This window comes from Hoplias malabaricus, chromosome 6 (assembly GCF_029633855.1).
Source record: "Hoplias malabaricus isolate fHopMal1 chromosome 6, fHopMal1.hap1, whole genome shotgun sequence".
In the NCBI taxonomy this organism is placed as follows: Eukaryota; Metazoa; Chordata; class Actinopteri; order Characiformes; family Erythrinidae; genus Hoplias; species Hoplias malabaricus.
This window is the reverse complement of record NC_089805.1, coordinates 33,340,353-33,357,227: the sequence shown is the minus strand read 5'-3', so window position 1 is coordinate 33,357,227 and position 16,875 is coordinate 33,340,353. Positions and strand designations below refer to the sequence as shown.

The window sequence follows — 16,875 nt, the reverse complement described above, 5'->3', positions numbered from 1 at the left end:
AGATGAGACGAGAGTAGTTTGAAGGGTAAATGGCTGTTTTGCTAGTTGTGGAATCTTGGTGGGGTCATTTGACAGGATTTCCTGGTTCCTACATGAGAAGAAGGGCACGCAAGTGAAACAAAGACGCCTGCCGCAGCCAAATGCTGATAACTTGCTCTGCTCTTGTTTAGACTACAACTCACTGTGATAAGTTACTAAATGGGCCCACCATGTTGTGTGTTATTTATTTATTTCTTTTTCTTCTCCCTGCTTCATGCCTCACTTATGGCATTTGTGTGGGTTCAGAAAACAAAAAGCAAGCATTTTTTTTTCACTTTTCTTTAGTGTTTATAATTAATCAGACTATTTTTGTCACTGTAAAACAAAGATAAATCTAAATTAATTATCTTAATTACATAAGTTCTGTGTGAGCTGTTGGAGCAAAACAGCTGTAAATTGAGTGTGTGTTGGTTTTCTTGACATGGCAATAGCATGTAGCTACATTTTTTGTGTAGCTTAGATTTTAATTGTATTGATTGGGGTGTGAGCTGTATGTTTTGAAACAGTGTTTACGTAAAAACACCAGCCTTTATTAAAGAAACTTTCTAGATATACTATTAATTATTATTTTTTTTCAATATGGACATATTTTGCTTTGTATTGCATATCCTGCTGTGCTCAAAATGGATTCTGCAGTGTTTTTTGTGCTAAAAGTCTGTGCTATGCCCCCGGCCAGTGTTTTCTCCTGCTGTGTATCACTCGTTGTTTTGTCACAAACAGATTAGTATAAGGGATGCGGGTACAAAAGCTCCCCTTTTTAACCTTGAAAACTCAGTTTTTAACAAGCTCCCTCTCTGAGGGAAGAGGGAGGGGGTTTAATGCATGCATGTATGAGAGAATATCAAACATGTTTTTCAGAAGCCTTTTTTTTTTAGGTACAGGTTCTACACTGGCCCTGTAGGGGTGTGTGTGTGTGGTGTGTGCACAAGAGAGAGTGAGAGAGAGAGAGAAAGAAATGAGGGAGAGATAGAGTAGTAATAACACAGTGCCTGTGTCCTGGGCCTTTGTTTCCCAGAAGAGATAAAGGCCGCTGGTCCTTTGTAGCTGTGCTTGCCGCTGTCTCTTTGTGGAGGTGTCAGATGCATTGCCTAAAGGCTCTTTTGAAATCCATATACGTTGTGAGAAATAGACAAACCCCCCAGGTGCATACATACACATACACACTCTCAAACATTCATTTACCCCTGCTTGTTTTTACACTGGACACATATCATGTGTGATGCAATGGAGCTGCCTGCTTCACTGGCATTGATGTCTTTTAAAGTTTAGAATGTGACTCTTAATGCAACATGTTAGAGTATTTGTTGTCAATTCTGACAAAGAAATCTAGTGAAACTGATACATCCTGTAACCAAGCTTTGAGGAGGGACCGCCCCCCCAACTGTCAGATGAAGATTTATGTCAAGAGGTAATGACCAATGTGTAGATTCCAATGTTTTTTCCCCCATTATAAATAGGCAAAAATATTTGAATATTTTATAACAATAAAACCCTGATGTGTCATTTGAATTAATGTCATTAATAATAATTTAAATGGTTTTGCTGTGTTCAAACATCTACAGGACCTAGTGTATCATAAATGGCTGAATCTTATATAATATTCAGTGAACCCTGAGATTTCATCACAGATACTCATATAATAATCTGCAAATATTCATCTTATTCTGCAACTGACCATAGACCAACTTTGCATTTTTTCCATCGGCAGTTAATGCCAAAATTCTTTTATGGGAATTTATATCAGCACAAAAGGTCCAGAATGTACAAACAGTTCTTGGAGTTCACAGTGCCAGCTGGGTGGAAGTGCTTGCTGTGTGTGTGCTGAGCTGCCAATGTTGTGTGTCCCCACTTCTCTCAGGGGAGAGGGATCGCTCATACTGCTTGCCCAAATTACTGAGCTGAAACTTCACCATAAAATCCTGTCTACTCCTTGAAGAAATCAAATCCCTTCTTTCTGCATGTTAACCCTTGTGCATTCCCTCCATTCCAGTGATACAACCTAAATTTCAGTGTTGGTTTCTTGCTTGGGTTCAGTGATTTTTAACGCTCCATGAGATAATTCAGTCCCGATGAGGGGAATATCAAAAATAAAAATTGCAGAGGACTAAAAAGCTTTCAACTGAGAGCCAGGTCTCTCTCACACAGTGGTAACGTAGTTTATCAGTATGACCCCAGCTGGTTTGCTTTATGTGGTTTATGCTGTAAAACACTTAAATGGATAGTTCAGAAAAATCTAATCTGCTCAATTTTACCCTTGGCCTCAATTTATTTTAGCAGCCTGAACTAAAGAAACAAACTGAAGATGCCAGACTGCCAAGTTTTGGCTGATTGACTGCCTTTGGGGTAAAGGGAAAAAAGATGTGAATGTGATGTTTCATCAAACTATCACTTTAAGTCAGATGTGTGCTATGAATGTAGCTGCTGTTTATAGAAATGTGGCAGGACAAAAATGAAGTAAAACCTCATTTGACATAGAAGAGAATGAAAGAATTATAGCCTGCACAGTGAAGACCATGAACTGACGTTAGGAGGAGCAATGAAGACCTGAGCTGAGCAGAGATTTCACTTCTCATTCAACAAATAATTCTGCAATGGTAGGATTGATGTTGTGAATTTAGCAAACAGAATAATGGACTTTTAAATTCTCATGTACTGTAAGTGACGAGGCTTATCCCCTGCGTTCATGAAGGCATTCCGCAGGGTTATCAGCTTGATCTCAAAAATCTCTTCCAGCACACAGTTCTTCAGGGTTGTTGCCCACATTCATGGTATTTGCCTTGTTGTGTCAACAGAATATGTGGATGTGGAATGAAGCAGTAGCTTAATGCTTCATTGCTTTTTTTTTTTTTTTTTTTTTTTTTTTTGCATTTTAAAGAGAAAAGTGGAAAAGAGGAAGGGAATATTTATGACTATGGGGAAAAACGTAACGATAAAGGCCAAATGAGGGAAGGAGACCACCTGATTAATATACTGATAATTTTTTCTGATAAATTGGACAAGTATCAGCCCCAAAAACTGACCAAATTTATTTAAATTTAAAAAAAAGTGAGTTATCATGATTGTTCCCAAAATTGCTTTTACCCAGTTCTAAACAACCCATTCTTTGTACATCAGCCCCTATTATATGCCCTAACAGAGCCATTCTTGGATATATAGTTAAACATACTTATTTTATTGAGCTGGTTACATATGTTTGTAGCTGAAGTGTGCTGTGTTGAATCTGTGCTTAGTATTGGCCATTTCCCAGAGTGCAGATATCAGACTCTGTGGAGAGCGAGAGTTGTACAGTGTAACTGTACATTCCACTGTCTGCCAGTCCTGTCAGGATTTTGGGCTCTGTTTGTTTGTGGGTTCAAGGATTTGGCCTTGAGGGATGTGACTAACAGTGACAGTGGCATACTCCCCTGGCCTTGCTCTTACGTCATCGGTACGAGAAAGCAGACAGCACAGTCAGCTCTGAAAAACAGAAGGGGATGTTTTCTGTGGCTTTTCCCCCCACAGCTTTTAGGAAAAAAGATTACAAAGAGAAGATCGCGTGGAGCTTGGTTAGCTTGCACACAGCTTGGTTGATGCCCCCCAAATAACACACAGCCACTCCTCGTGATCTGCCATCCACCAGGCTGCCTCCCATGGCAGCTTAAGTGCTTTGTCCGTCTGCCGTTTGGGGAGTCACTGTCCGGGAAAATGGGGAATCGATAACGACAGGGTTTCACATCAATCCCTTCGTCTCCGGTTCTCAGATTCTGTCAAACTCAGCCTTGCTGCAGGTTCTTATAGCCAGTGTCCATGAATTCATGTTGGACCTGATTGAGAATACATCTAAACATGAACTGGTAAACAAATTATACTCGGAAATGTAATGCGAAGCCAAGTTGGGCATGAAAAGAAGTTACCACTCTAAAGATTAAATAACATAATCAACAGGCCATTTATTATACAAGGCGTATTAGTGTTGTCACGATACCAAAATTATGACTTTCGATACAATACCTGCCTAAACATTTCGATACAGATACTGAAACGATACCATGGCAAAAACCTAAAACATCAGGAAAAGTAAGGTACTTTCTCTACAAGTTGAGGACGGTCGGCAAAATCGCTGGTATCTGCTTGTTAAGTGTGACTCCACACGTGACATTTCACCATTTTTGGGTCTAATCATGCCTTCAGCCCCTTGTCATACATTCATAAGACGTGTTTACTGTTTGAATAAAGCTGAATACCTCAATTATGTGATCTCAGTTCCTTAGTTCAGAAAAAGGAATAAATTCCACATAAATTAGCAGCAAAATCATCAATGACAAAGTATCGAGATACTTTTCTAGTATCAGTATACTGTGCAACACTAAAGTGGATGCACTTGTCTAATCTGCATTAACTCTGATATCTATGAATGTGCCTATATGTCAGATTCTGTTTATAGCTGTATTAATCGAATTTAAACCTTCCCAAAATTTGAGACTGCCCTTTTAGATTCTATCTTATCACAGGATCAGCAGGTTGGATTTGTGTCTCCAATGTATTTTGTGTAAAACTAACAAATAGATACGTTAATTTCTTTATAAGAAATGAGAACAATTTCTAAAGTAGGACTTCATTTCAGATTCAGGGTGAATCATTGCTTTTTATTGTGCTCTGTGCCAAATGGGGCCTCATTACACAGACAACTGATACAGTTTTGAACATTTTGATATGAAACGGATCGGGATCAAGTGCATTTGTAGACAAATTAACAAATACGCCTTTGGACCCCAGAGGGTTAATACCTCAGTCAGAGGCAAAATAAGGGACATGAGAAACAAAAGCAAGGGAGACGATGGATAAAAGCCATGACTGATGTAGTGATCAGAGAGGAACAATTTTGCTCCAGTTCCAGAGGTACTGCGGTAGGAAAAAAGCATAAGTGAGGCTATGAAGTTAGAAAGAAGGGCAGTTAGCAGACCCGAAGAAGATTGATGGGAACATTGATGATCAGAAGCAGACGAACACGAGTGCAGTTCTTCAGGGAATAGAATGTGAGAAGAAGGGTTTTGAACTAAATACATTTTATTTTTTTAATTCTGTCCCAGTTATCTCCCTAATCCACAGTCGTCACTGATTCTACTCTATAGCTATGACATCTGCATGCTGCCGTTGTGACACGCAAAGCTAGCCACTGCCTCTGTTCACACTGCTCCTAACTCGCCATCTCTGAACGCTAGCCCCCAAATCTATCACGTCAAACACACCGGCCTACCCACCCAGAGAGCAAAGTTATGGTGGTAAATATTTGCAGCAATTCCAATGAGATATTCCATAGATTTAAAAAAGTGTGTGTAACTCAGTCTTCAAGATGTAGGCAAAGTCATTCAAAGTGGTTTGATGTGAAGTTTATTCTAGAGAAACTAGACAGTGACTTTCTTCACAGTGGTGGCAATGGCAACCAGGGTTTTGATGTCAGTAATTTTAACACTAAACCTATTGATTTAATCTGAATAAACTTTAATTTTGGAGAACGTATTAAAAATCTGTGAAAGTCCTATTTAATGTTCCCTTATATATGTGAGTAATGTAATTACTGACAATAGACTTCAGCATATTAACAAACTTTTCAGGTCCATTTTGGCAGTTGTCTTCCATTTTTCTTTAGTGTTGCACTCTACTCTGTGTCATTGTGATATACAGTAGTGTCAGTGGGACAGACTGCGTAATTTCTTATGGTAACTGATTGCTTGTGGCCGTATTAAGACGCACACATATATGCATGCAATTTGCTGCCTCGTTTATTCCAGCCTGTGCCCAGGAGGCCCCAGTGTACATCTGCATGTGAAGAAGGTCAGTGCCATCTGAGGGGGCTAATGTTATTCCCAGCCATGTTTCGTATGCGCTCTGAAGAACGAGGTGAGGGGGGTAGAGGCTTGTCTGCTGCCGCTGGGTAGAGGGGAAAAAGGGCAGCTTGTTCTACTGTGGACAAAGGCTGTGTATTTTTCTGATTCCTGCATTTTTGTGTCTCAGGGCCTTCCAAGAGCAGGGAAAAACTTCATTTCGGAGCAAATGTTTAAAGGAAGAAAAGAGACAGGAGACGAGATGTCTAATCTGGAAGAGGGCTAGCTGCTTCACTGTTGGAAGCAAGGTCTGCCATGGGTCTTAAATCAGAGTGAACTCCAGAGAGCTAGTCACTGAGCTGTTCTTCTAGCAGCTGGGATAACAACAAGACTGAAGGAAGTTTGTGCTGTTTGTCTGCACAGTTCCACTGAAAGGCAGCTTACACATTACCCAAAACACCACCCTGCAATGATAGATGCAGCTAATGATGCAACAGCCACCATGGCAACAGGCCCTGGGTGATGTCTGTGGAGATTATTATGGGATGAGTCATGGCAGGCGAGTGACACGACAGCATATTTGAATAGACTGCATTGATGCCCATACACTGACCGGGAATGTTCTTGTTTTCACTAGAGGAATCGTCCCTTGCGTTATGAAAGTGGGATTAAAAATGTAAAGGGGTTCAGAACAGAGATAATTCTCACCATCCAGTCTGCCTCATGTGCTGAATAATTCACACAGCTATGGGAGATTTTGTTTATCAGGTTTTCTTAGCACTTTTGAGTGGCTTCGTTGTTTACAGCACGTTCTAGAGCAGGAGTGCCATAATATGAATCTTAGAGTTACACCAGCCAATTTTTCACAGAGCTGAAGGTCCAGAGAACTCAAATGAGTGAGACAAATGAATGCACACTTAGCCCATTCTTCCTTAAATAAATGGTTTACATGGTTGCGTTTTGGTTTGTTTTGAAAATAGTGAAAACACCATTTGGCCATGATTTTAGTCTTTGTTTGTCCACAAATATGCTGCCTGCGCATTGATGTCATTTTGTCATGGAAATAGTTTTACAAGCTCTTTGATTAGACTGCAAGTAATAAAAAAAAGATTGCTAGTAGAGAGTCCATCTGTTGGGTACCACTGTTTTAGAGAATGGAAACACAACTGCCATGTTAGTGCAGTTCTCTACTGCCTGACTCTGGTCTTGGGGTTACACTGACCACCACAATTTAGTGGTTTCACTCCTCCCAACACAGAGGGACCAGTTTATCAACGTCAACTGAGATGCAGAGGTTGTGGTAAATTAGGGAAAACCCTAAAAAAAATGTAGTGTGTGTCTCTGGGGCAAGAAAAAACGGCCTTATAAACAGGAGACTGAAGACTCTTCTCAGACCTTGAGCTTTACATTCTGTAGTTTCTAATATTTCAAGTATGCATTTACATAAATTATGATTAGCTTCATAAAAACATATCAGTAAGATTTTACTTTTCATATGTAGGTCTTTACTTTGGATATCTTAATACAGCGTACATAATATAGAAATGCCTGTTTTTTTGTTTACAGTTATCTAAATTTGCACTATTTGCTTATATAGTAAATGGGAGATCTATTACAGCTCTAAGGTTGTGGGTTCAGTCCCTACCTCGGGTCACTGTCATTTGAGGAGTTTGGTGTGTTCTCACCATGTCTGTGTGGGTTTCCTGTGGGTGCTCCCCACAATCCAAAAAATACATGTTGGTAGGTGGACTGGCTGTGTGAAAGTTGATGCGAGTGTGTGATGCCATGTGAAGTAATGTCGCACCGTCCAGGGTTTGTTCCTGCCTTGTGTGCAATGATTCTGGGTAGGCTCTGGACCCACCATGACCCTGAACATCATTAAGCAATAGAAAGTGAATGAATGTTTTTTTTTTTTGACTTTCACTGTTTGTGTCTCTTTACAGGTTTGAATGAGCACCAGACAGTAGTGAGGCTACATCCCCAAGTGCTGCAGCCATGCCACCACCGGCAGACATCCTGAAGGTGGCCATAGAGTGGCCAGGGGCCTTCCCCAAACTCATGGAAATAGATCAGGTCAGTGTTAAATGATGCGTGTTTGTGTGGAGCCTATATGTAAATAATGTGTGACATTCAGATTCAGCTTTATTGTCATTCAAACCACGTGACATGATAATAAACAAATACATTTACCCAGGCTTGATGTATAGCGTCAAATAAAATTTGAATAAACTAAGACAAATATAAAACAAAACCAAGAAAAGTAAAATAAACATTGTCTAAATATTGCCCAATATACAGCAGCAGCAACATTTTAGCTAGTTAACTAGTGATCAGACCTAGGGCTAAGTTCAGTCTTCAGGTGTATTATTATTATTGTATGCTGTTCACATGCTGACACTATTATTTGGGGAAATGCACCTAGGCTTCTCAGATATAATAATAGCTGTGAACCTGCTGGTTGCACTGTCAAACCAACGTGAAATAACGCATGATATTTGCTGTGAACTGTTGTGCTGTCACAGTTTGCAACTATCATGCAGTAAATATTTGCAGAATCCTCTAGATTCCTGCTGTTGTATCCTACTGTTTTTAAACCTCAGTAGTCTTAAAATATAGCTTGGGAATTGAGTTTGTGTAACGCAGGTTGTAAAGGATATTACTGGCTGATTTATACAGTATAAAGGGCTATTGTAATTTCTCTGAATTAGCACAATTAGCCTGGAGTAATGGCATTTGATGGATGTTTAGGTAAGTGCTGAAAAGGGCACAACACTCACTAACAATAACAACACCACTCAGTACCAAAAATAGCTCGTGTTGTTAAATGGTTAAATGTACACTATATTCTACCTATCCCAGATAAACGTTAACCAGAACATTTGGGGACATTTTGTACAATGCAATAAAAATAAGATTTTGTGATTTGTTAATTCTCTTGAAGAATTTTTATCCTGACAAAAGCACAAAGAACAGCTGTCACCGAACAACTTAGTTGTATTTTGTAAATGTTAACACATTTCAGATTTTTTTTTCATTACATTAGTTAATCATTTTGGAACTAAGCATACCAATTGTTAAAATTTTGCAAACGGAATTTTTGCCCATTCTTGCTTAATACAAGACTTAAGCTGCTCAACATTTGCCATTGCCTCAATATCCTCTTCATGATGCTTCATAGTAGACAGATCTAGACTGAAAGCAGGTCAGTCAAAGGTGCACATTCTGTGTCTACGGAGCCTCGTTGTTAGTTTGTATAGCACGCAGCCTGGCATTGTCTCACTGAAATAACTATCCCTGGATAAAATGCCGCCTTGATGGTAGCATATGTCTCTCTAAAATCTCAATATACACATCCACGTCAATGAATGTTTCTCACAAATGCCACATAAGTCATCCTTTCCGTGGTCACTGATGCGCCCCCCATGTCATGAGAGATGTTGGCTTTTACATTTCACTGATCGTAGTTGATGAGCCCTTATGTCATTAGCACAGTCGTCTGTTTGTTATAAATACAAGCTGAAACATGGACTATTTTGACGACTATGAGATGAGCTTGGGCCCAGAGAACTCATTAACTTTTCCACATAGCATATATGTTTGACTTTCTCTTTGTGTAATGAAGTTTCAGGTTGCATTTTTTAATGTAGCGGTGGACTATGTGACAAGGGTTTTCCAAAATACTCCCAATCACATTTGGCAATATTTATGGTGGTAGTCATGTACTTCAGCAGTTTTACCCTATGCAGACAGAGCTTTCTCTGTATTCTGTCCATCTTTTTACAATTTTATGTACAGTAAATTGTGAAATGTATTGAAATCTTGCATTGAACACTTGAGATGTTTGACAGTTCTCTCGGAACGTTTGGCAGACAGTGGCGAGGCACAACCCCTATTTGCTTGCAACAAGTGAGCCTTTGTGGGAAGTTAATTTTGTACTGCGTGATACTCTTGTTCTTTACCAGTTCACCTGCTTATTATGAAATGTTTTAGAATTCAAATGTACTCTTTAAACATTTCACTCTTTTTATGCCTCTGTCCCAGTGTTTTTCAAGTGGGTTGCAGGCATCATATTCTGAAATTCTGAAAAAACACCGGAAATCTTTATTACTTTATGCTTTTTGGTGTAAAAAAAATAAGCTAAAGGCTATTAACACGTCTCAGATTCTAGGATTTATTGCATTTTACAAAATGTCCCAACTTTTCAGGTAATTAATTTCATACTTTAGGAACCCAAAGGTATTATTTTAATAAATTCATTCCAAAATGTTACATTTATACGTGTGTTCATTATGGGCATTTAGGCTTATCTCTGTACTGTTCAGTTGACTATATATGACCTAAATTGGTCATATGTTTCCAGAAAACAGACCTGCTGTTTATTTCTAGCTTTTATTTAGCGTTTGGTTTAGTGCTAAATGAAAGAAGCAAAAATTATACACTTACCATTTTGGCTGATTGACTGCATATAGGATAAGTGGAAAATCGAATTAGAACTTTAAGTTATATTAAACCTGAGTTGAAGAAATTTGCCATTACTGAGGGAACTTTAGGTTTGGTGAATTATAGAACACAATTTTATGGTCTATGTATTATTATTATTATTATTATTATTATTAGGAAATCATTATTACTCTATTAGGCCTACTAGTGAGGTAAATCCAGCTAATACAGGACTCTTGATGCAGTACGCTACTTTGTCACATTGAATACGCAATGCTATACCTACTATTGATTTATTTATTTTTTTTTTAATATAATTGGTAACATCTGTGCTATTTACACATGAGTGTAAGCATTGTGTTCTGGTCTAAGGGGCACGTGTTTCTGTCTACTGTAAACTTGAGAGTGATAAAAAAACAGTTTTGCTCTTAATCCCATGTCAGTGTTGGTCCATGTGGCAGCACTAAGCCTACAGCATATGCCAGTGAGTCACTGCTAGAATGTGCTAAAGAATGTGTGGAGTCCACCGAGAATAAGCCTGCATAAATCAGCACTGCCTCTGAAGTGCGCTCTTATTCAAACACGCTGTTAGGTGCTTTCTCTCCCTCTTTCCCTACTGTTTGCTTAAATATCTTTTTGCCTTTGGCACATTCTAGCATGTTCTCAATAGATATCGAAATGAGTTCAGCAGGGACGGTGATAGCATGGATTGAAGGAGTGTGGTGGATTTGCAGCGGTGCTCGGGAATTAATCTGAGGGCGGTAGGGTCTATAATGCTTAGGTGGAGGAGAAGACTGGGCTGACCCTCACAGCCTTTGGGACAGATCACCAGGGCACTGCTGGCGAAATAGGATTGTTTATCTTCTTAGCTCTGGAGGGAGTGTGTTGACCTACTGTTCTGCCATTGATAACACATAGGCAAAATGACCTCACATGCACCAAAGCTAAAAGAATGTAATGTCTTTAATTAGCAGTACTTTGATTAAATATTTTAGTATTTGTATCTCTCTGTAAATGTGGTCGGTAAGCTGTCTAATAAAAACGTGAATAAAAGGAAAGCCTTAATTCCTTAAATAAATATCAGGACACTGGTATCCTGTAAATTGGAAAATGGATGTTGAGTAAAGTACAAGCACAACACTCTAAAATGAATGTATCAATAACTAAATTGAAATGAAATTAATGTCCAGAACTGATTCTGTTTTAAAAGAGGAGATATATCCACAAGGAAGATTAATTATAAAAGTATAAGAAAGTGATTCCAAACTTTTGAACCTGGGTGTATATGAAACTCATCTAATGTGTTATTTGTGTTTAATATGTCAGGTGGAAACACAAATTCTCTGTTATGATAATGTAATGTTTGCCATTTTCCATTTCTGTTCCCATTTCTATTCTCTGCAGAAAAAGCCACTCTCTGCTATCATTAAAGAAGTCTGCGATGGGTGAGGAACTGGAATTTACAAGCGTTTAAGTTTCTGCTTTTGCTTGAATGGTTTTCATTTTGCTTTTCCATAATAGTGTGCATCACTGCAAATCATTGTGCAATCACTTAAAGTGCAACTGCATTGTTTCCTCAATCTCTGCTCTCCAGGTGGCAGCTGCCGAACCATGAAACATTTGCTCTACAGCATGCTGACCCCACAAACTTGTACATCACAGAAAAGGTTTGATGACTAGTACACATCTCTCTGAAATGGCTGTTTTGTTAATGTTATGATGCATTTTATCTAAATTACAATTTCTCCTCACAGAACCGCAACAACATAAAAAATGGCTCAATCCTCCGACTGACCACTTCTCCTGTAAGTATGGGATTTGCAGGTATTTTTATATATATATGTTTTTCCCTCCCCCCACCCCTTCTCTCAGGTGGTATTTATGATGACGCTGTCTGCCTGAGAGACCTGTCTTCATCCCTGTTTGCACCACCCATTCCTGCTCCGCTCCACTAATCCTCCAGATGTGATGGGGATGCTGATAGGTTAGGCTGCTGAAGCTTCCTAATGTGTCAGCAGCTGCGAGAGACTCTTGCGTGACGGTTCAAGACGGAAGCTCTGGCCAGCTGCAGCCTTTCTCACCCTGTCGCATTACTGGCAGTGGAGCAGAGAAAGCTCAGAGGATTCTGTGCATGCCAGCTCTTTGTTGGGGTTGGCGCTTCATTATGAAATGTATACTTGTGTTGAAATGTCTGTTTTTTTAGAGGTGTAGAAAGAATGAAACGAAAAACTGCTTGCACTGCGAATATCACTGGCCGACCCGGTCACTTCACAAGAGGAATTTGAAGCTTGTACCTTTGTTCTGAAGTCTGGATTTATATTAATTGGCTTTCTATATTAATCAATTTGCTTATAATTCCTTTTGTACAAAAAATGTATTTAGAAATTTTCCTCAAACACTGCAATTATCACCAGACCCTGAATCTGAAGAGAACAAAATATATACTGAAAAACCTCAAGAACACTTAATGACCTTTGATAACCTTCTTGTTTACAGCACATTATAGCGTAATACTTAGCTCAAGGCTTTTATTTCGAATGCAAAAGATTTTATGTTAGTCTTTCAGCCTTGTTATAGCCAGTGACCCTTGTGTGTTTGTGTCTGTAACCCCTGGGCGTCACCCTCCGCTGCCTGTATTCCCAGGCCCAGATGGCTTTGCAGCTGCATGAGCGTGTCCAGTCCAGCAGTCTGGACATGAAGCTGGATGCGCTAAAAGAACTGGCCAATGCATCCAGAGACATCACTTTTGCCCAGGAGTTCATTAACTTGGACGGCATCTCTCTGCTCACCCAAATGGTGGAGAGTGGCACAGAGTAAGTGAAGTTTGCCCTAGCTCGCTTTTCTCCTTGTTCTTTCTGACACCTCCTTATTCTCGAGTGTGCCCACTCAGCTGGACTAGAGCCATAGAGGCACACTGTGAGACACCGAAGCCCACTGACTTGCACTGTTACCTTATTAACTAGAGTCTGGTCTGTATCAGCAGCATCCTTGAAATAATTCAGTCCACTGAGTCACTCTTGAACAGCAGCCACAGCCTACCTGAGCTGTTACTCACACAGAATCTTAACTGCGTGGAAAAAGGTTGCGAAGGCAGCAGTTAGTTACAAATGCTTGGCTCAAAAAAGCAGCACTGAAGAGAGACTTCACTATTCCACTCTTCTTTGTCCTCCTCGTGTGTGTGTGTGTCCGCCCGCATATGCCGTTGTGTGAAGCAGCGTGGCTTAGCCGAGGGGGTTGTCCCAGTTGAAGGTTAAAGCATGGCGAGACTATCTGCTGAGATGGAGCTTTTGCAGTGCTTGTTCTGATGGCAGACCCATGGGGAGCTTGTACTCGGCCAACAGACTGCAACACTGCCTCAAAGAGAAAGAGGGAGAAGCATGGAATACAAAATTTAGGCTAAATTTTAGAGTGAGAAATCCTACTAATAGTTCAAATTAATCACCAATGCAGAGGTGGCCAGTACTGAGTATAATTTACTCTTAATGCGATAGCTGTATTATTGTGATTATCAGTACGCCTCTCTGAAAGTAGAAACATACTGATTTACTAAATGTTTAATTACAAAGCCTGAATAATTTCTGTTTTCTGAAAATCATTCTGAATTGTGTCCTGAAATCTTCATGCCCTGAGTTTTACTGGCTGTCTGTAGATGTGAAGTACCTCCATGATACTGGTTTGTAACTCACGTGCTCACACACACATATACACACTCGCACAAAGTGCAAACAGTTTTTAGTCCTTGCTAAATGAGTCAGTTGTGCACATATTGAAATTTGGTTTGCAATTCTTTTAAATAGTCTGTATTATAGGATATAACTTAGGTCACTGTCTGTGAGGAGAATTGAGTGTTGTTTTTGTGTTTGCACTAGTTTCCTTTTAGTAATCCAGTTTCCTCTCACAGTCCAAAAACACATGCTGGTAGGTGGACCAACTGTGCAAATGTGTCGATAGCTGTAAGTGAATGTGTGAGTGTGTGGTGCCCTGTGATGATCTGGTGCCTGTGTGAGTGTGTCCCTGCCTTGCACCTAGTGTGGGCTATGCTACAAACCCTCTGAGCCTGAACAGAATAAAGCGACTAAAGAAGACGTATGAATGAATGTCATTGAAGGAATTCCATTAGTGTCATAAAAATGTAGACATTTTTATACATCGCCCAGGTGAGGGAAATAATTATATAATAGCCACCCCGAACTATGCATTACAGTAATTTCCATGCGCAAGAGTAAGGTTTTGTCTCTAACAGCACCTTTTGTTAAAATCTGTAGTTCAGTCGCTGCAATGCATGGCTTCTCATGGCGTTTTGCTCTAAATTGATTGTCAGTCCTCGCCTGTCAAATTTCAGGAAGTGAGATAAAAAGCAGAAGTCTTCTTGAATGTGGTTTTCATATATAACTTTCAAAAGGACATGATCTGTGCTTTAGTGACATGATTTCCACCAGTGCCAATACATTTGTGGGACCTTATCAGCAAAAGGTTTTATCAGTTAAATTATATCTGTCCAGCCCTGTTAGAGGAGATACTGAGAGTGGACTTATAAAAAGACAAATGGGGGGAAAAGGGTGGGGAATGAGAGAACAAAGGATGAGATTTAGAAAAAAGAATAAGTTTTGTGTAAGTGGGGGAGAGAGAGAAACCGAAAGAGAGAGCGTGGACATCTCTGTTGTTATACTCCAGCTTCTGCTCCCACTGAACGCAGCTTTGAATGGTAATGAATGGCCGAGGGTCCCTGCTATCTGTCCTCCAGGCGGGTCAGCCTCAGGACAGCGTGGAGCCACTCAGCAGGGTCTCCAGGGGGTTCTAGCCTAATTATTCCTCCCCCAGTCAAGCACTAAAAAGCAGGATAAACATAGGCGTTTTCACTCAGGGCTTGCAGGCAAATTACAGATGGAAGATGTTTTCTAATTTGATGCTCCTATGAAGATAAAAGAAATATACCTTATTTATACTTCATATTACAGAGTGGTATGTAAGGACTGGATGAAAGAAAGAGCCAGTCACAATATAACATGGAAGGAAAATTTAACTTGAATGTATTTTGCTGGTAAATGGATTTAAATAAACCATGTATTGGGTTGTCATTTTCTCACATTCCCTTAGCAGTGTAACCTGTGAATTTTCTCAGCAGTGAGACAGACTTACTGTAAAGAAAATGCTTGCACCATAAAAGTGATGTTCATGGTCCTATATCGACCTATATATATCCTGCTCCACTCTACAGATTTTAGTTAGTTTATGGTAGGGTCAGTAAACATAGATACATAACCAGGTGCTAAAGATTTTAGTACGATTGTTGGACCGCAAACGCCTAGAGGGTAATGCATTGGCGAGTGGTTAGGTTTGTGTGTGAGAGGGAAGGGTTTGGGGAACGTGTGCAGGCTATAAACAATGGTTAATGTGGTAAAGCATGAGATTGGAAATTGTTTGTGGACACAGGTAAAAAAAAAAAAAACTGCAGTTCCCAGAGTGCATTGCGTTAACTACACTGAGGCCAGACATGGTGCTGTACTCTGAAAGTAAATAGATAATTTATTCCATAGAGTTAACAGTTTCATTTGAGGAGTCAGTAGATGAAGCATTCGAAAGGAAGTAGCTGAAGTGCGCGGACTTTGTGGCTGAGGTGAGAGAATGCAAGTGGCAGTCACATGTAAGATCTGTGAAGATGGGTGTTAGGGGAATTGTAGCCAAGTCTGCGCAGTCCCTGCCACATCCCAAAAAATACACATGGAACTGGTGACACTGAGCATGCATTAATGGTGCCAGTTAGGCTAGGTACAGCCTTTGTCACCAGCCAGGCCAGTGTGTATTTACAGTTGTCACCGATTTAAGGGAATGGTTGAGATGTAAAACTAGCTTGGAGTGGGGGGGGGAGTGGGTTTGGGACGCCAGACTTCACTGTTGAGCCTTCTGGAGGTGTCATGGACTTAGTTCAGTGAAACACAGACGAGGGGAGATGCCTATCTGATGACCCCTGTGAAGGGCTAGTGATGCAGTGGGTGGTTTGGGTGCTCATGTTCTGGGCTCAATGAGTAACCCTAGTTGTGAAGGATAGCTGGTTGCTGAACAGATCATAAACGACCTCTGCAAAATTAGTGGTTAGGTGTAGGATTTAAACAGTGGGTGAAAAAGTAGGGAGGGCCCTATGTGAAGTTCTAATGTTTTGACAGGATGTATTACATCTCATCCTGTGTATGATTATAATAATACATCTCAGTTTACTGGGTACGATTACTCACCTAAAATCCACAGCCAATAAACAATTACCAGCATGACTGACCTGGGGCAATGTTGTCATGTTGTAATTTTACGTATGTTAATCTATAATATTATTTGTTTGAATTGTCCCATCCTAAGTTTTATGTTATTCTAGTGTTAAAAGACAAAGCTTTGCTTCTTTCCGTATACACAGCTGAATGAATGTAGTTTGGAAAGAGGCAGTTTGTCTTACCTCAGTGTTTTAACATCATTATTTTTACATCATCCTTCGTCCCCCACATTGGCTCCCACTGGAAGTGTTTCCACATCATTCTGAATTGGAGCAATGGCCTGGCTATTGGTTTCTATGGGCACGCCATACATAAAGCAGCTCTGTGTC

The 16,875-nt window shown here is 40.0% G+C and overlaps 1 protein-coding gene across 5 annotated transcripts in view; it reads left to right on the top strand.

The window, feature by feature from the left end:
• Positions 1–16,875, top strand: part of elmo1 (engulfment and cell motility 1 (ced-12 homolog, C. elegans)) — an 89,160-nt gene that overhangs the window by 23,784 nt on the left and 48,501 nt on the right. For all 5 annotated transcript variants that reach the window (XM_066674114.1, XM_066674112.1, XM_066674113.1 and 2 more), the window contains exons 2-6: positions 7,787–7,916; positions 11,688–11,728; positions 11,878–11,950; positions 12,038–12,088; positions 12,927–13,096. In XM_066674114.1, coding sequence (XP_066530211.1) covers positions 7,839–7,916; positions 11,688–11,728; positions 11,878–11,950; positions 12,038–12,088; positions 12,927–13,096 — 413 coding nt within the window. In that variant the 5' untranslated portion in view covers positions 7,787–7,838. The remainder of the gene's footprint in view (positions 1–7,786; positions 7,917–11,687; positions 11,729–11,877; positions 11,951–12,037; positions 12,089–12,926; positions 13,097–16,875) is intronic.